Source organism: Phalacrocorax aristotelis, chromosome 15, assembly GCF_949628215.1.
Source record: "Phalacrocorax aristotelis chromosome 15, bGulAri2.1, whole genome shotgun sequence".
Taxonomy (NCBI): domain Eukaryota; kingdom Metazoa; phylum Chordata; class Aves; order Suliformes; family Phalacrocoracidae; genus Phalacrocorax; species Phalacrocorax aristotelis.
This window is the reverse complement of record NC_134290.1, coordinates 11,370,796-11,391,282: the sequence shown is the minus strand read 5'-3', so window position 1 is coordinate 11,391,282 and position 20,487 is coordinate 11,370,796. Positions and strand designations below refer to the sequence as shown.

Below are 20,487 nucleotides of genomic sequence, written 5' to 3'. Positions count from 1 at the left end.
TGCCACAGCCCCGACCTGTCCCCTGTTCTGGGGCAAGACAGAGTGGTTAAACCTCCAGGGCTGTCAATCTTGAACCATTCAGAAACACCGAGGAAAAAAAAATCACTTAAAAAAAATAAGATCTAGTTCAAAATGAATTGTGTAATAAACCAACTGGCACCAAAGTAAATCCATCATATAAACAAGTAGAGAGTGTTTTCACTGCTTCCAGAAAGAGTTTGGACTCCTGGAGTGAGCTAATTTCTGCGCAAGTGACCACAAAATAAAGCTTTTAGGTAATGTAGCGATAGGCACTCAAAAAAATGATGGATGGAGAAATAAGATTAGCTCCACTTTACGTACAAGTACATTACATTCTTGATCACATACTTCCATGGCGAAGCAGCTGCAGAACTTGCAAATTACAACCTCTGGCTTTGTTTTCAGAGCTCCTGCATAAATAGCTGTATTTAACAACTCCAGGCAGGTGCTTCCTTCCGTAAATTGTCCTAAGAACGTGTTGTGAGTCTTCAGCAAGGAACTGCTCCCAAAAATTCAGTATCATCTAAACTGGGGAACAGAAACATCCATCCCTTTCCCTTGGTTTTTATTCCCTGTGGTTCCTTGTAGCAGTTACTGTGCTGGGGTTAGAAACCACTGTGCCCAGGTTGTTGAATAAGGTCCTCAGTTGCTCACCTGCATTTTTTTTATCTGGAAGAAGGGAGAACCTTCCTCAGATTCAATCTATTTCAGCTATTACCTTTCCTGCCTTTCTTACGCTATTTTTACCGCACATTAGATAAAGCCTAGCTGACTGCTGCTAGGAAAATGAGGTTTTCTATTGTTTTAACATTAATTATGGAGTGTTCAAGATAAGGTTTGTGTTAGAAAAGTAGGTGGTAGGACTGGTTTGAATTTTACCTTTGTCATAATTAGACAGGAAATTATGAAAAGGTGAAAAATAATTCATTGAAGTGCTTTCCTCCAGAAAGCAAACAAGAAAAGTGCATTCTCACACAGATGGAGTTCATGGTGTGTTATCGGAGCACCATTGCTCCTAATGTACGCCTCTGCCTGGGCACATTGAGCCTGTTTCTAATGCACCTTACATGTGGGCAGAAATGGGCAGGATGAGGCCCTCTGACTCCCTTCTGTTCAGCTGAGGGCCCCTTCTGTTACAAAAAATTAGGCTAAATTAGTCCACGGTGTAACTCCATGGAAGCCATTTGAATTACTGCAGAGATTAATTTGAACCATCAGTCAATTTCTGTGTAACTTGCAAAGGACATGAAAGTATGACTAATCTAAGAATGAATTAATTGGGCAGCTGTCTCCCTTTCATTTGTACACTACTGAGATAAACATTTGGACTAAGAAGCTGTCCTCATTATAATTTTCTCTCTTGATGCTGCTTTGAGGGTGATGTTTAAGACTACCACGTAACTACAATGTTTTCAGAATTTTTCTTCATGTGAAATTACTATGGTTCAGGATTTTAAAGGTACTTTCACAGGGAGGGAAAAGGAGTGCATGGACTTTTCTTGGAGCTTCTAAGCAGCTGTGGAGATCGGCTGTGCCAAAGCCCCTCAGGCTAGACTTCCCTCTGTAAAACAACCATCTCAAGTTGTTCCCTCCATCACTGCTGTTGGTCTAACTCTATTTCCCTCTAACTAGGGCTCAAAGGCCAGCAGGGAGCAAGGGAAACCCACTGTAACAGGCCAGCAAAACCTCAGCAGTGCTTATACTGGCTGGCAGGACAGATGAGCAGAAGAGGTCCTTGCCATGGTACAACTGCTTTAATCTTTTTCTTCAAGGCTTTTTTCCCCCACCTGTGAAGACTGAGGCCCCATGGTTCAGCATACATACAGAAGGATTCATCCCACCATGCCTACAGCTCCTTTATCTCTCTGGGTACTCTCCATCACCAGAGTAGCTGAATAATTTGTGCATAAACTCTATCAAGTTTCCACCACTTCTTTTCAGCTTCATAGCCCTATTTAGCTGTGGTTTGCAGGAAAAGTGGGATGCTGGGAGAGAAGTCCTCCAAGTGAGTCCATGGCAGAAGACCACTGAAGTTAATGAGACTCTAGTGGAGATAAGGATTTTGTCAATTCAGAGTCAACAGTAGCTTCAGAAACTACATAAGGCAGGCTGAGGCTGGGAAAAGGATGTATTTCTCTACCTTGTTTGCAGATAAGGAAGCGAGATTCCAAGGGGAATGAGTGATTTACCCACAGTCACACAGGAAATCAGCAAGAGATATGGAAATTAATGCTGAGAAGCATTTCAGTGCCTTAATCATAAACCCAATCTTTTCCCTCAAATGCCAACAGCTTTAAAAGTTCCTTTTCAATAACAGAATAAGCGTAAGAGTTTCACTGACTTACAGCAATGTTTCTCTCGAAAATTTTTAGCCAGTTTAAGTTAAAATGGTTGGTCAGTATCATGACCTGTGTCCAACTGTAGGGGCTAGCAATTGTAGGGACCAGGAACTCTAGTTGAATTGAGCAAGGTTACCTGTGAGATTCCTTTCAGGACCAAGTCACACTAAGGTCAGAAAATGCAAGGTCAAAAAGTAATAGGTGTGCTTCATTATATTTACCACTAATTAGATAGGCTTTGAAAAATGTGGACTGAAATATTCTCTTGCTGGGAAGCTATTAAACTGTTAGGCTGAGGGAATATATGGTTTAGAATAGGAAAGGTTCACGTCACGTGCCTACAAACAAATCATTTGTACATCATCTATCTGACCATCTCTGAGCAGTATTTATATCCAGGTGATAGCTAGGTAGCTGCCCAGAGAGGCACATTTTGTACAAATATATAATAGCCTGGGCCAAGATCTGTTTTTATTTAAACTAGCTTCAATTCTTTGTGTCTTAATTGAAAATAATGGCGTTACAGAAGTGATCAAAGAATTGTCTCATTAATTGCCTATTAAATCATTAGCTATTAAACAGAATTAAAAGGTTAAGAATGCAACACTCTGTTCTGCCCAAAAGAATATGAATATCTCTCCAATTACAAAGAAACAATAAAGGCAGAATTAACAGTGAAAAGAAGCTTAAGATTAGACAATTACATCCAAAATGCCTGACAACTCTTATTAGAAGGTTTGGCAGTACCACCTATATAGAAAAGGCAACACAAATTTGGAAGCAAAGTCAATATTGACTTTACCAAAGGGGCTTGTAAAGGGAATATGCATTTTTTTCTGAAAAAATATAGGCACATAAACCCTGTACTAAATTTTAACTAAGCTAATTAATCGTTATGGATTGAATCTTGCAACCAATACATGTATTTCCAGTTTAAAAATTATGCCTGAACTGAATGAGCATTCAGTCTGAGAGCACCTCTCAGTAATTTGTGACTGAAATCCATTATAAGGATGCTGCAAATTTCACAAAAATAACATCACTCCCATTTTATATCACCAGGATGAGGCAAGATGAACTCAGTGAAGACCACATTCAGACCTCTTGTTTTTGTTCATTAAGTCAATATATTAGAGCTGGGTACCAGGTCTGGGAAAGAGGCCCAGAGACATTCTCTTCTGTCAGTGAACTGATACCTGAATAACTTCACAAAGCAGCCAAATGAAGACCTGATTTATACCCAACTTAGTCACTACCAAATTAAAAAAAAAAAAAGGGGGGGGGGGGGGGAATTACAGTGCAAATCTTGTAAAACCTGTGCAGAATTTTGGCCTGTGTTTTGGTCTGCTCTATCCAGACCACTGAAAGGAATGGCAGGATGCTCATCAACTTGACTTGAAGGTGCTTTGGAGCAGGTCTAATTCCACCTAGAAATACAACCCTTTCTGAAAAAGCAAGAAAGGAGGATGGTCAAAGGGCAAGAGCTTTTCTTTCTTCAAGTGTATAAATCCACAACTGCAACTGGAAATCTTGTCTCTGCTCACAGAGGTCATGTCAAGTCTCATTTAGTTGCCAGCTTCAATGGACCTTTTAAATTTGGGAATGGGAACAACTTTATGGCCAGCTTTGACAGGATATCCGTATGGGCAACTGCTGATTGAACTAAATGGACTTTAAACAGGCAGGGTTTTGAAATGCAACATCTCCCTGATGTCTGTAGATACTAATTTCATTAGTGGAAGAGGAGTAAGAGTCCTTTTCCTGACCTTTTCCTACCTGGTTCAGTCCAGTATTCTCTAGTTACAGCAAGTCTAGAAATACTAGAAACTCAATTAATAGAAACAAAAGTCCACATACACCATCATATGTTGATGACATATAACTTGGTGCTTGAGTTTGTAGTATGAACAATTCATTGTAAACTGATAAATAATAGCTCCTAATGAGATAAGAGCCGTATGGTACACAGCAAAAAAAGAATAGCAAAATTTATCAAGAGGGTCTGTTCTTTTGACCATTAAGTTAGTCATAGACAAAGATATTCATTCATGTTTTTTCTGGTAAGGACTTTCAAGGAAGTTTGGTTTCCAGAAAAAAAATAAAATGTGATTTGTTCTTTCCCCATCTGACATATAAAGGAAAATATAGAAGCTAGAGCACAGGCTCAAGAGACCTATTCCATCACTGGCTGATGCTAAACATTGGAACAGTCACTTTCATGGAAAGAATGTATTACGCTGATGTCCTTTGCAAAATGCTTTGAGGTCTGAAAACTGCTAGGCATCGTTACTATATAACTAAGCCCTAAGCTATCAACTTCTCTGAGGATACAATGACACACATGCCTTTGCCCAATAAGTTGAATCTTACTTATGAATGACTTGCCTTCACGTTAAATGGAGATAAGCCTTGATGGAAAGAGTTGGAAGCAAGTAGAAGTTGCCTGACCAAGGCTTTTGCCCAAACCCATTTTGCCTTTCCTGTAGCTACCGAGGATCAAATGGTGCCTACCTATAGGTCTCAGAAAAAAGAAATATCTACAAAATATACAGTTGCTCTGTAAGCTCTTTAACTGCAAAGGAATTTCTTTGTTGTTGGACCTAAAATGTAACGAGATTTTGTTTTAGAGGATATAATATATTCCAAAAATTGGTAAGAAGCTTATTCAGAGTTGCCAAAAAGAAGGTGGTGATTTTTTTGTTCCAGCGTATCATCTTCAAAATAAATACCTTTGCTGTGTGCAAGTTTTCAGCCTGCTAAAGAACACACAAATTTATCTGACAAAGTACAAGCTATCTATCAGGACCTTTGCTGTCTTATCTACAAAGAGGTTATAATAATAGGTTCAAAGTACACAGGTAATGGATGTGGGTTTCCAATGCAATCTGAAGAAAACTTAAAGAAGTGCTCAGGTCTGGAATACATTCACACATGACACAATTGATAGCTAGAATATGGGGTGGAACTTGTTTCTTGAAAGCTACAGAGAGAGTTTACCATAAGATCTACAGGTTACAGGATTACTGTGTAAAAAGGATTACTATGGTACACTGTTTTTATAGCATTTTTATATAGCACACTGCACTTCCCTGGAACTGAGACAAAGAAACCACCTTTCTAGGGCTATCCTAAAAAATTAATAAATGATTAAAAAAAACCCACCCCTATACAGAATTAATTGTAGTCAATTCTTAAGTTTATTTAAAACAAGAAGAAACCAGCCCCAAACCACATAATAAAACAAATAAACCTACTAAAGAGATTCAAAAGTACCTCTTTCATGCCTACAAATAATTATGAACTAAAAGCTGAAAGCCATGCAATGGTGTCAGAAGTCATGCAGTCAATGTCTTGATAAAGTCACATTAATGCTATTTTCATCTCAATGTCAGGGAGGGAGAACCAGCTGAACATATTATTAAAAAAAACAAAACCAACCCAAACCACAACATTGTTTAAAAGCTCCCAGCTCTCGTTCTAAGAGTTTTTGCAATATGGTTATTTTCTATTCTCTGTCACACTCCTCCAGATTTTGGTACATTTCAGTATCTTTACTTATATGAAATTCCTGACTGTAAAGCAGGTGATGCACTCAGAAGCATGTAGGAAACCTTGCTGCATGGTTATGATATACTGCATTATTAGTATTAAATAATGGATGAAGAAAAGCCACACAAGAACAAAGATCCCTGTGTGGGGAGTCGACTTTTCCCAAGTAGGATGTATCAGACAGCACGTTCTTTCTCATCAGCACTGGCTAGCTAGAGAAGAAAGGCTGGGGCTGCTCTTTTAGCTTCTCTCCCCCGTATGGAACATGCCAGCACAAATGGCTCCGCGTCAGGCTCTGGAAACGAGCTAACCCTGCATAACCTCTGGAGACCACTCTCCTCATTGCGCAGTGGAAATAACCCACCACTGCAGAAACAGCCTGAACAGTAAAACAACTGGTTGCTGTTAAATCCTGAATGTGAGCTAGGTCCCAATATGGTGGCGGTGGAGGAGAAAGGGGTGAAAATTCTGTTCCCCACCTCAGGTGGGTGCCTTACTTTTATGACGTCTTCATCAGCAGATTTGCACTCGGTGGAGTCTGAAACATCAACCACGGACCCATCCTCCTGCACAGCAACAACCTTGACCGGAACAGACACCGTCTTGCCCGTCAGAATGGCCGTGTTAAGGACTTCCGTGTCCTGTATGCACACACACAAACAAGAACAGGCGTTAGAAAAGCAAAAACACCATGAAAATCCCACAGGGGTCAGACTGATGAACCAAAACCCTGCCTCTGACAGGGTTGGGGCAGAGGGGAGACCCTTCCTTGCACACACCCTTCGAGCTCCCTGATCTCAGACATGTCAGCAACTCTTTCCACCCTTTTGCCTCCAATCATGCCAGTGATTTGGGAGGTGACTATCAAGCACTACAATAACAGCACTTCTTCCTTACTGTTCCAGCTAAGAGTCTTGCAGGTTGAACTGTTTTCCCTTTTCAGGACATAAATACATGACGAGAAAACCTATGCATGAGGTGGGGTATTACAAACTAAGCAATGCAATCCATATAAAATTTTTTTGATCTTTGCCAATCAAAGGCCCACCTAGAGATGTTTTACCACATTGATCTCTAATCCTGAAGCATTTACAGTACTGGCACTCTAATGACTCCATTAACACAGCCTTCCTCAGGGTCTCAGTATGGCTGCAGTTTGATTAATTACTCCAAATGAGTTGCTACAGAGGTCCCTGCCTTGCGTAAGCAGGTTGCAGACTGGAGGGGAACAGCCTCCGAAGGCCTACAGAGCAGCTTGTCTCTGCTTAAGCAGTGCTTACTGCTGGCCCAAAACTTGACACACATGCGGGGCAAAGAACAATCTGTGCTTTCACAGAGATTCAGTTTGGCCTTCTTGAAAAGCCTGCAGCAGGAAATACTGCTTTGAATCAATCCGCTTTTCATTTTTCAACTTCCATAAAACTAATTGCTTGCCAGTTGGAAAAAAAGAGTTGCTTCCAACTAATCTAACTTTAAATTCCATTATTAGAATTGGTGGAAGAAGAAATGGATTTTAGTGAAAAATTTGATGGCAGCTTGCATAGGGAGATATATTCACTATCATTTGCTTCTGTCTGCTAGCTAGATTGATAGAAAATAACGGGCATTGACCACAAGCTAAGGACAGCGGGAGAAGACCAATAAATACTTGCAACCAAGATGTATTATTAATCAATATTCGGAAACTTCTACAAAAAGCGCCCTGAATTAAATGAGTTGAAGTACTAATAAAACTAGTGCCAGCTAACTAATATAGTCTACTAGAGCTTTATGGGCAGTCATGCTCCAGAAAAGCATTTAAGCATGTACTCGAGTCCATTTCTGTTCAGAACAGAACTAGAAGTACGTGCTCGACTTGACACTTAGACTTCAATGTGATTTAAGCATGAGCTTAAGTGTTGTCCTGAATAGAGATGCTTTTCTGAATAATACCTCATGAAATAAATATACTGTCTTTGTTCTGTTCTCTGTGAGGCACAAACCAGATGTTTTACATAGTAAATGACTGCCTAGTTTTTGTTTATGCTGAATGGGCTCATTTATAACCAGCTGCCATCCATGAGGGAGGGACACTGGGAAAGAGAGAAGTATGTGACAAAAGCGGAAGTGTGAAAGAACAAGTGTAAAACCTTTACAAAGACTGAGGTTTGAACAAAACTAAGAAGAAAAAGCAATGCGGGGTGAAAAAAAACAATTAGAGCACCTCAGGTGGGAAGAGGTTGTGTAACACAGACAAAAAGAAACTGAGGGTGCTTCACGCCCCCTACTATGTCAGGGAAGAGGTAGTTAGATTTCACCAAACCAACAGCAAATATCCCGTAAATCCTAAGCCATCAATCCAATATAAACATAGGCCACATACATGATGGAGACATGGTGGTCCTGTGTCAAAACGCTCCCAAGAAGCAGTTTGCCAGTATGTTATTTCTAAGCCATTCTCCAACAACAGACAGTCTTCTTCAGTGCATCAGGGGAAAGGGTATTTTTCGCCAAGGTCACAAACAACAAACACACTAATTCTACTTCCAAACCCACTCTCTGTTAGCACAACTATGGAAGTCCTACATGTCGGGGGCAGGCAGTGCCTGTATGCAATTATGGTCCGATCCAAAGCCCTACTGAGTCATAGATGAAAGTCTTCTTTCGACTTCAGTGGTCTTGGAATCAGGTTCTCAAGAGGTCTGAACTAATTTCTCCTTTGGTTTTTGCACTGTTTGTTCTATCACCCTCATGTTGACCCTCATGTGTGACAAAGGATAAATAAAACCTCTAGCCTCCTTTTAACTCTAAGTGCTGCTTCGCTACCAAGCTGAAGTCAGACTTCGATGCTCTGAAGGATAATGCAAAGTTTATAAGGACATTTACGTTCCTTTCATAAACTCCCTGTGAAGATAAACATGAGAGAAAACGTCTTAGAATAGACACTGCGACCCCACTGTTTGTGGTTGCTCTGAAATACGCTCATCCTACTCTTGACACAAGCACTGTCCTGAACCTTCCCAGCATGTACAGGTACCCAGCATGCTAATTAGCTGGTGCTGCTTCACAGAAACTACACTTCACTGGTAAGCAATTCTACTATATAAATCAATATTTCAGATGCCTGATGCCTGGACCAAGTACAATAGGCTGTGTAAAGACCTTTTTGAGAGCTAGCCATTTATAGACTGAAAAAATATATTTCCTCTGAGGAAGAAATATGAAGGCAGAACTGAACTAATTGACTGTCCATTAGATTTATAAACAGACTATTTTTTTTAGTGCATCTTCAACAAGTAATAGCATTTCATCTAGATTCTGTTAGGCTTGTTTTATATTTCCGTGGTAGGGTTTACTGCAGAAAAGAAGCATTGCTGAATTTAAGATACCTGTCTAGGTTATTACTAACAGCACCTGAAATGTAGAGAGGGGTAACAATGTTGATTAACATAGGCAGGTCCTCCTGTGTGGCACAGCATCAGTGAAACATTTGGAACAGCACCCAGGGACCGCAAGCACAAACCTCTAACTGCTGACGCTGCAAGGTCCCAGGTGAAAAACCAGAAATCCCTTTCTGTTTCTTTTGTCAAGGGTTTCAGCAGCGAGATCTTGACCAAAACCTTCAATTCAAGCAGCCCAGGTGGAAGCTACACATTCATATTGCAGACTCTATCCCTGAATAATAATTATGTGCATGTTTAGAGCTCCTTCTCTGTACCTGAATGCATTAGCACTTCAGCAGAGCTCTTCTTAATTACAACTGTAACCCTCTAATAGCGTTTCTTTGTTGTCTGAAGGAATCTACTTCTTATCCAGCCTAGGCTAAATTAAAATTTAATACAACAGCAGGTCACAACAGAACTAGGAAGCAAATGACAGCTGTTTAATTAAAACCTAAAGCTGATTAGATGGCACTACTGAGAGAAATACTCAAGAGGAAGAACAGAAAACTACAGAAACTCAAGGCCAGGATAATGGCTTTATTTAAATATGAATAAACCCTGTGCACAGCCATAGTAAATGTTTGACAACTCATTGCTTTGGACAAATGGGGGGGGGTGGGGGGGGTGGAATATGAATGGCAGACATGTCCAGAGTCATGATAGAGCTGTGACTACCAACACTGCTGTTCCCTATAGGTTGACCACAAGCAAGGATTACTGAGGAATGACTACAGCAGGTAGCCACAAACCACCTGAGGAACTCCAGGCACAATGTTCCCAATAATTAGCCTTTAAACAACACCACACTGACCTAAATCCTCCTTAGGCATGTGACTCTACAGCAGCTCGCCCAACTACTGTGAGAGGACATGAAACAGTGTTGTCGTCCTCCTTCTGGTTGAAAAATAAAGACAGGGAGTAGTAGAATATGCATCCAACAAGAAATCATCTCAGGAGCCAGGAGCTGGACACAAGTTATCTAGACCCCCGCCCAAAGCCACCAGCGCATCTTTCCTGCTCCTTTGGGTGCAGCCAGCATCCTTGTCGTGAGTCTGGCGGGGCACATAAGCTCCACGCCGACCCAGTTTACTGTGACAGATATCACCTTTGTGATTAATGCACAAGCTGGATGTGTTTTTTTAGAGGTTAACAAAACATGCTACAGTACAGTAAACCCAATAAACACTCAATTGTAAATCAGGAAGAAACCTAAAGCCAACCCTATTTCACTGACAAATGCTAGAGCTAAATGCCTCTTGGCATTTAGTTGAAATGACTGTCTTCAGTGAAGAAGGCATAGAGCTGAAACATTTGTCTGTAGAATTGCATTCCTTCATTATTACTTTTTTCCCTAGAGTATACCTCATGAAAACACATTTGTAATATTAGAAGGAATCTTTAGGAACCAGTTCTCCTGCCTGGAAACAGCATCTCTTAAAAAATGTAAATTATAGGGCAGATTGTGACATGTGGGCCGGGCTAAGGGAGGTTTTTTTATTTGATAAATTATTCACCACCTTTTTCTTCAGATCAAAAAGCAAGGCAATATAAGTCCATTAAGCAAGCTTAATATATAAATTAGATGCTTTGCTGAAATTATTATAATCCAAAGCAATTCTGTGCTTTATCCCCCTCATAGCTGAATACCATTTTAGGTTTCCAATACATATTAATGAAGCCTGGTTGCTAGAAAGCTATTTATATTTTCCACCATTACATCAGGTAAGATATACCATTTTGTCACCCAATGGTGAGAACAAACAACTGGGATTATGTGTTTATGAAACATTAGATAAGAGAAACAATCTTGCAGAGCTCATGTGGCTCTTTGACCCTTTTTCCTCTCTACATTCATACAGTCAGTCCACTTCACGCCAAGGAGCCAGACCCCACAGTAACGCTAGCAGGAGTGCCGCTAGCTGCTTTGGCAGGCGGCTGATCGGTCGTTATTCACGGGCTGAACTGGCAGTCCTGCCTGCCCAGGACTTGCCGCAAGACTGCAGAGGCTGTGCATGTGAAAGGAGTTACAAGTCCTAGTAAAGGGCTGAACATTGGCTAATTCCTTATTCTTCAAAAATCATTTTAGCGGAGCCACTTGTGGAATCAACTGTTTGCCACATCTTCATGTGTTAGAGCGAGGCCTGAGGTGTGACCATGCACAAGTCCTCCTCCCCTGACAAGCACACGCATTGCTAGAAGGTCATTCCCACTCCCCTCCAACCTTCCTCTGTCTCTGGCTGTTTCCTCATTTCAGCTTCTTATCCAGCACATCGTTATTGGGAGTGATCAGTTATGACAGATGGCAAATCATAAATACTGCAGGATATTGTGTCAAAGTTAAAGGTCATCCTTTATCTCCTTTGTTTACCTGCATAATAGCTTTACTTCATATTGGGATCCCAAAGGAAGAAGAGGCAGGTGCATATATTCTGCAGGAGAAATTAATTAATGTAGATTGAACCATACAGAGAGATTCTTAATCACGGATTCTTAGAGAACAATGTAAGCAGCAGCTATTAGCCTAATTGAATATTATTCTATATGTATATTAGTGTGTGCTGCAAAAACAATTTGCTATAGCACAAAAAAGCACAATACAGAGGCTCCAAAGTGGAATCTTATTTCATAACTTGTCTTTTTGCCACAGATACACTGAAGGAAGCTCTTATCTTAGCAGAGTGTACCTGGCACACGCGATCAGCTGGAGTGGTAATGCTGTCTTGGAGTTCATGGAAACTAAAGCTGAGATTTATTCAATTTCCATGGTTTTTTATGAAGAAAATCCAGCTCATTTTGAGGTTTATGTAGGATGAATAAGCAAAACCTGCTGCTGAAGGTGAAACCTGATTAGAAGCACAGATACTGTCATATATATGACCTGAGGCACTTTTATTTTATTTTTTATCACTCAGAACAGATCTGCCCCCATTAAGCAAAGGTTCAGAATGCAGCCTAGTGCACTTGGCAGAAGTAATTGCAACCTGTCAGGCAGCCTCCACTGTCTCAGCTAAGTACCAGTGCTTTCTGTGTGAGCAAAACACCTTGCCTGAGACTGGGCTCATGCTATTTCGCTTCAGCCCATTATGTCCCAGTAGAGTTCATTCTCCGAACCTGCTGTGTTAAACACCATGACACCACTGCTCTGAAGTGCGTGCTCAAGGAAGTGGGAATGGGAAATTCTTACAGCTGGAGAGCAGCTATTACACATCTGATTTTAGTTGTCTGCACAGTGAACAGAGGCACCAAGAGTTCCCAGCTTGTGTTTCAGGAACTTTTAGGTCCTGTATTTCAGGTCCAAGAAATACAGGACCTAAAGTCAGCCTAAAAGTAGGGTAAACTCCACCAGTCTTTCACAGTGGAATATACCACCATGTTTAGACATCTGTATAGTACCTGAGCATTCGTCTGAAAAACTTGTGCAGTTCTTCTCAATACCGGTACCCATTTTTAAGCATTTAAAGATGTTGTTTTTCCCTTTTTATTCCATAAAAACATGACCACGTTCTGACTTAATAAAATTGTGGGTCACCTCCAACTGAAATCAAATTATATCCCCCTGAGTTCAAGAGGATACAAAAATGGGTAGAGCTGTCTACTCAAGAGCAAGTCGAGAGCCTCAGCACAAACTGATACACTAATGATTGTTTTCAAATGACCATGAAATAATAGTTTGAACACTCCTCAAAGGCACTGCTTTTTTCCACATAAAAATCTAGGGAAGCCATGCTTTGCCTAGTTTATGGAAGGTAACTATTGGATTTGCTTGAGTACCAACCGAGGTCAAAGATGGAATTTTCTGGCTCTGTATCTTTGTCCCACAGGCTTAATAATATTTAACAACATTGTGGATGGCCATTTTAAAGAATTTCTTTCAGACATTTCTTTAATTCCTTGCCTAGTCACCACAATTTCTTTTGGAGTGGGCTGCAAGGAGAGTTTTCTGGAGGAAGTTCTATGCCACCGGTGCAACAGGAGAGCTGGCAACTCACCGGCTTGAAAAGGCTTCCGTTTCACAAGTGCAAAACTACAGACATTGAAACATAAGGTTGCGTATCACAATCTGTGTGCTCATCTTCTACCATGAGTGCTACCTGGGCAGAAATCCATGTCCTTCTGTAATAACAGCTGTTTAATGCTATAGAAGAATGCACAAATTAATTACAGCATGTCTACACAACTTCCCCACATCCTTCAGGAGCATCCTTTCACGGAGGGAGCGTGGGTTCTCTTTGTGACTTGCTTCATTAAGCCATTCAGAGTGGCTACAGCTTAAGAGTACCTACTTATGAGCAGACAAAGATACACAGGAAAGCGACTGTGACATCACACAAAGTCCTCTGAAATCCCCTCATAGAAAATAGTTGTCTAGCATTCGCTAGACGGGGGGTTCAGAAGAACTTGATTTTGTATCTTCCCCCTCAGCGTAGTTCAAATACTGGTATAAGTACAGAGCTCATAATGCACCAAGTAAATTCAATTAATAACTGCATTTTCTGGACAGAGCTAGATGCATATACTTATTAACTATATTTGAGAAGCACATTATGGAGTTTAAAATGGAGCAGAGATCTACTAGATGCTCACATTCATCGTCCTGCAAAAGGAGGGTATCATTTTGTGAAGAACATGGATCTGACAGGAAAGACCATGCCTTACCCAAAGAAGTATGTTTTTTCCTTGAAGATGGTCTGTCTTATCTGTCAGGACCAGACTGCTGTACTTACTGATTTTACCTATGTAAGTAATTTCACGGGCTTGCATTCGACTACTCTCAGATGTAAAGCATACACACCCACTGCTGCAGGACTGGCTTTGGAAGCAGACTGCTTCCCACTCTGCTCTCCCTCAGGAGGGCTGTTCTCCCCCCAGAGTGCCTGCGGCAAGCGATTCATTCTTTGGCAGTTCCCGTCTTCTGCACATGTCTTAGGACAGCATAAGCGACACTTGGGAAGTTTTATCTCCCTCTATTGCCTATCAAAGACCTCTGATGTCTAGTTTAGACTTGATAACTAGAACTAGGGGAGAGAAACTCGATCCCTTCTGGCTTCCAAAATCATAAACAATCGGCACCTACACATTACTGTCAGCTCCTTCACTCCTAAGACCTAACGGTACTCCTAACGATTTTCACACCACTGCATGTTTCCTACAGTGACATGGACTTCACAGATGATACAACCATGCCTTTCACCTTCTTCACTTCATAAAGCTGCCTACTGTTGTATTTGATGCAGTGAAAATAAAAAGCAGAACAACATATCTGAGCCAGTCCAGGCATCAGCCTTTGCTATCCTTGCACACTCAGAGCTTTCTAGTGTTTTATTCACTGATTTTGGAAATACCCATCAACTGTGCATTGCTCATCCTTGCACTGCCGCTCCACTTGAATGCAGTGTTGCCTTCAAGTCTTCAACATTTACTTTCTACTTTAGAAAACAATACAGAAGATGTCTCCAGCATGTGTTTAGAACTGCCTGGAAACTTTTTTGACAAGGAGGAAAAAAAAAGCTTTCTTGACAAAAATGAAAAAGATTTAAAAAGACACCTTTGAGAATATTTTCTTTTGAAAAAAGCTAGAATTAAAAATTGTTAATTTTTTCAAATAAGAATGTTGATTTATTTGAGGTGAGTTTTTGAGAGCCTTCTGACTGATCCAAGGACTAGTGGGGGTTTTCTTCTTCCTTCCTCTGCTTCTTCTTGGCTTGAATTTTGTTCTTCATTTTAATTTTCAGTCTGTTCACCTTGTACCTGTTCAGAAGTGCTGCCTTGTTCTGACATGCCCCTATGTCTGATTATTTCTTCTTTTGCTCAACTTTTATAAAGAACAACCTCTTTTTTTTATTCAAGTACAGAATGAAATCCCTTTTTTGTTTTTGTGATTGAATTTCTCAGTGACCTCTTGTGCCATGTATTTATTTCCTGCAGACTAGGACAATACCGTCTGTGTTTCAAAAACTGAGCCACTCCTTTCAGAACATCAGTATTTTTCCAGAGTCCATCAGCTTTTAGGAGACATAGACCCTCAAACTAGAGACTGTTTTAAGAACCTGTGAGGTAGAAAAGACTGACGGGATTCTGCTCTCGGCTAGACTGGTGCAATTATAATAAAGACCAGGAAGTAACACAAAGGTAAAAGTCCTGTCAAATCAGGATCAAACTATTTAATTTTTCATCTCTTGCTCTGTCTCTCTTTCATCTGCTCTAAAAATTACACATTGAATGATTTATTTAAAATACTCCTGATAGTACCTTGTCTTTCCACAATACCTCAAAAACAGCTCTGCCAACAACAGGATGGTTACCTTCATTATACAGCTAAAATAACAGAAGCAGAAGAAATCCCACCAGACCAGTGACAGATCAAGAAACTGAATCCATATTCCCAATGTCCTAGGTCCATGCTTTTTCTGAGAGCTTACACTCAAATTTGCTGTATTCAGGCTGTTGGTTCTGTACAGTTAAATACCAATTCCTACATCTTTCCTACTAAATGGCCTTTTTGCATAACAAGTAAATGCTGAGCATGCAACGTCTCAAACAGTTAATTTATTGGCTGGTTAACTGAAATTCAGCTGTGCAGTGAAACAAGTATCAGCGACTGTAAAGAAATATAGAGGGCTACAAATAAAGCAACCAGTAACAGATGCAAGGAAAGAAAGAAATACTGCATTACTTGCCGCCTTTCTTAAGTGGAAAATGATAATGGCCATACTAGCTGTGCTGGTTTTGGCTGGGGTAGAGTTAATTTTCTTCACAGTAGCTCACACGAGGCTGTAGTTTGGATTTGTGCTGGAAATAGTGTTGATAACACAGGGATGTTTTCATCCCTACTGAGCAGGGCTTGCAGAGCCAAGGCCTTTGCTGCCCCTCACCCCACCCCACCCGCGAGGGGCTGGGGGGGCACAGGGGGTTGGGAGGGGACAGGGAGGGGACAGGGCTGGGACAGTGACCCCAGCTGACCCCAGGGATGCCCCACACCACATGGCATCAGCCTCAGCATGTAGAGCTGGGGGAGGAGGAGGAAGGGGGGGACGTTCAGAGCGATGGCATTTGTCTTCCCCAGTCACCGTTACGTGTGATGGAGCCCTGCTGTCCTGGGGATGGCTGAGCACCCCCTGCCCGTGGGGAGGAGGGGATGAATTCCTTGCTTTGCTTTGCTTGTGTGCGTGGCTTTTGCTTTACCTGTTAAGCTGTTCTTATCTCAACCCACAAGTTTTCCCACTTTTACCCTTCCAATTCCCTCCCTCACCCTTCCAATTCCCTCCCTCATCCCACCGCGGGGGGAGTGACCGAGCAGCTGTGGGGTGCTCAGTTGCCAGCTGGGGTTAAACCACTTCACTAGCACATACTCTAATGCCACAGGTAGCCGAAGGCACTCGAGAAAAAACACAGAATACCTCGTCATAGGAAACTACTGCAAAACCTTCCACTTTGAGAGGGCTTCCAATGCCATCTCACAGGTGGTTTGAAATGGGGCAATACAACAGCAGACAAGGGGGATGACATTAATGTTTCTCAGAAATAGAAACAGTAACTGACAGTACTATTGGTTTTCGATAGAAGCATTCCGTAAACAGACAACAGTCTTCCACTTATTATTCCATGAAAGCAAGTATATATCAAAATCACAGCATGTTTCTTTGATAAAGAATTAACAACGGTTCCTTGTCCTTACCTGCAGCACCAAACTCAGTCCAAGCAGGGGATCATAGATAGTTTTAAAACTTTTAGGTTTAAACTGTTTGTAAACTATACAAGTTAGTGACTGCCTTGGTTTTCCATCTCAACAAAAGGCACTGAAGGACAGAAGGAAAATGAGAAAAGACTTCTATCTTTGCTTCCAAAGTATTATCTTCATAATTAGCATTTAGAAGTCATTAAGACATTATTCAAATTCAAACTTTTCAATCTAGTTCTTTAGAACCTGTTACATTATGAGCAATGGGAAAAATACTGATCTTGCAGAAAGATAAACTAGGTACAGCAGGAGAGGAAAAAGAGAATTATCCAACTGGTGTTGAAGAACTCATCTACAAGAACTATCTTGGTGGAGGAACACATCTCCCATTTGCTGCCATTTTACTTAATGTGAGACACAAAATTACACAGCCTGACTTAGTTGCAAAGAGAAATTAGATCACCACTACTGGACTGTTCAAATGGAATGAATATTTGCTATTCACCTCCATTACAGAAATTTATCTCCCTTAAAATTGGCTGTGTTAACCATTCATTCTTTACTTTTCCTCTAAAAGTGGGCAGATTTCCAAATGCTAATACATTTATTTCTTCTTTTGCGGTACCAATTTCAAATTGTTTACTGTTGTAAGGTGGGAAGAAGGCCAGGTCTAAATCCATATTCTTTCTTGTACGGCAGCTGATGGGGTCCTTTTGCTGCATATTCATTGCTCCTGCTAAATGGACAGACGACTACAAGGGAAGATGCTTTTTAACAGAAGACAGACCTTAAGAAAAGATAAGGTTCTCTGGCATTTTGACACATAATTTTAGCAAAGGATTGACAAAGAAGGAAAAGTGTTGCACCTAAAGGCCATCATAAATGTAACACAGAATTCCAGCTCAAAAATGCTTTCATCTGAAAGCACTCCTATACAATTACCCCACAGAGAAGAGCAAGTCCTCCTCAACTTCCTCTTACAATTTTGGGTCTTTCCCTTCTTTTCTTACACCTTGAAGTATTCAGCCATGTTCTCCCTCCCTGATGGCATCTTGCCTCCTCAGTGGTTGAAATGTGCTCGCATGGCACAGATGTGGGCCAGGTCGTCCCACATTTTGTTTTCAAAGTGTTCCTCCAAAAAGGGAGGGTCTTACCATAAATCAAGTTATAAACTCTCACCCAAAGACCACTAACACTTTGCATCTCCTTCATAAGCATACAAACAGCAACATAACAAAGAACGTTCAGCTCTGCATGTGTTGTGACCTTGTGGTGAGATGAGGACCCAGAGGTAGAACACATCCCAGCACCACACCACTTCCTACACCATCCTAGCAGAGCCTCCATATCGCTCTTCTCAGGCTTTTGATGGACAGCACTTTAGGAAGAAAATCAATGGTCATGTCACAATTGAAGTGCATTGTTGTGGTTCAGCCCCAGTCGGCAACTAAACACCCCGCAGCCACTCGCTCACTCCCCCCGCCTCTGTGGGATGGGGGAGAGAATTGGAAGGGCAAAAGCGAGAAAACTTGTGGGTTGAGATAAGAACAGTTTAATAATTAAAATAAAACAGTAATGACAATGATATTATTAATTATTATTATAAATATAATAATAATAATATAAAAAGGAAAAGAGGGAAAAGTTAAAAAAACAACCCACAAGCGATACACCCGCTCACCACCTGCTGACTGACGCTGCCGGCCCCCGAGCTACAATTGCTGCCTGCCCCCCTGGCCAGCCCCTCCCAGGTAACATAGTGGGCATGACGTTACATGATATGGAATATCCCTTTGGCCAGTTTGAATCCGCTCTCTTGGCTGTGCCCCCTCCCCTCCCGGCTGCTTGTGCCCCCGGCAGAGCAGGGGGAGCTGGAAAAGTCCTTGACTAGTACAAGCACTGCCCAGCAACAACCAAACATCGGTGTGTTATCAGCATTGCTTTCATACTAAGTCCAAAGCACAGCACTGCGCCAGCTACAGTGAAGAAAATTAACTCTATCCCAGCTAAATCCACACCATAAAGGTATGAATGTAAAACCTAGGTGACAGTATTCACCTGCAAAACCTGAACCTGGGTCTGGGAACAAGAGAATTCACACGAAGAAATCAGTGAGAACATGGTGAGTAAAGTATCTCATTTACACTACTGAATTTTCAAATTTTCTAGGCAACAGGAATAATCTGAAAATGGATAAACTGGATCTTGAAACAAAAATTCTTTCAATATGTCTTTGCTCCTTTCCTATGATGCAACTTCATCATTTTCCAAAAGCCCAAGAAGTCTTGCCAGAAGGCACCTTATAACAAAAAGCAGAAAAAGATGATCAAAAGTTTACTCCACATTCTCCTGCTCTACTGCAGGTTAGTTCTGAATGACAAACATTTCTTCTTTTCATGGCCAGTATGACACAAAGTGGTCAAGCAATGCCCAACTTCTAAAGTCACAGGACCACAACAACCACATCAAGCATCCCTTTCTGCTTTTCATTTTTTGTTAAATGACACTGATATTTAACTAACTGCCCAAAGGTTACACACTCTTACATGAAGCAGTACCTGGCATTTTAATGCTGGTTTTCTTCCTCTTTGTTAATGACGGCAATTGTGCAAGTTGTTGTTGATTTAGTTTTGGATTTCCCTCCCAGTTGTGTTGTAACTGAACCGTGGTGCACATATCCAATGCAATCTGACAAATGCTATTATGGAGAGCAACCAAGAATAAAACTGCAACCTTACTTCTTCCTAACGGCAACTTGTGACAAGAGAAAGAGAAGATGCCGTGCAAGTTTCATGGCCAGGTAGAGCTGGGCTGTGTCACTGATGAGGCTGCAAAACAGCAACAGCCTGAGACAGAAACAACCTTGGACACGTTAAGCAGAAGGATTTCACAAGGCAGCCGTGGCTCCCAGCAGCTTCCTTCTCTGCAGCAGAATTTCTGATTCGTTTGGGTTTTTTTCTCTTTTCTTGGCCAAGAATTTCATAAACAGAGTTTCAGTCCAAAAAGCCTCATTGCAGGATGCATTGCTATTCAGTCCAGAGGGGAATAAACCTAGAAACTGAGAAAATTAGTGCAGAGGAAAAGACTTTAGAACCCATTAAGCAAAGCTGTGCGTAGCTGCTGTAGTCTACATTTCACCAACTTCTGTGATAACTCTTCCCACATTTAACTCATGGTCTCTTGGGGAGAAGAAAGCCAGAAACCGTACATTTGATTAAAAAAAAACATTGACATGAAAGGTGGACCGGGATACGATATATAGAGATTTTGCTATTTTTACATGTGCAGTGATATTTAGAAAGGTTGGAAATTATGTTTACATTTTATCTCTTCTGGTTAAATAGATCGCCAGAGGATTTTTCCGACAGTGGCTGTCTGCAATTCAATGGCAGTGCAGATGCAGAAATTGTGCTAGGTGCTAGGATTTCATTCATAAAATGTTGCAAAATGCATTCAGATGAGGTGGGAGCAGTAGCCT

At 41.1% G+C, this 20,487-nt stretch overlaps 1 protein-coding gene across 2 annotated transcripts in view; it reads right to left on the bottom strand.

The window, feature by feature from the left end:
* Positions 1-20,487, bottom strand: part of TMEM132B (transmembrane protein 132B) — a 255,093-nt gene that overhangs the window by 37,366 nt on the left and 197,240 nt on the right. For both annotated transcript variants that reach the window (XM_075109874.1, XM_075109875.1), the window contains exon 5: positions 6,407-6,550. In XM_075109874.1, coding sequence (XP_074965975.1) covers positions 6,407-6,550 — 144 coding nt within the window. The remainder of the gene's footprint in view (positions 1-6,406; positions 6,551-20,487) is intronic.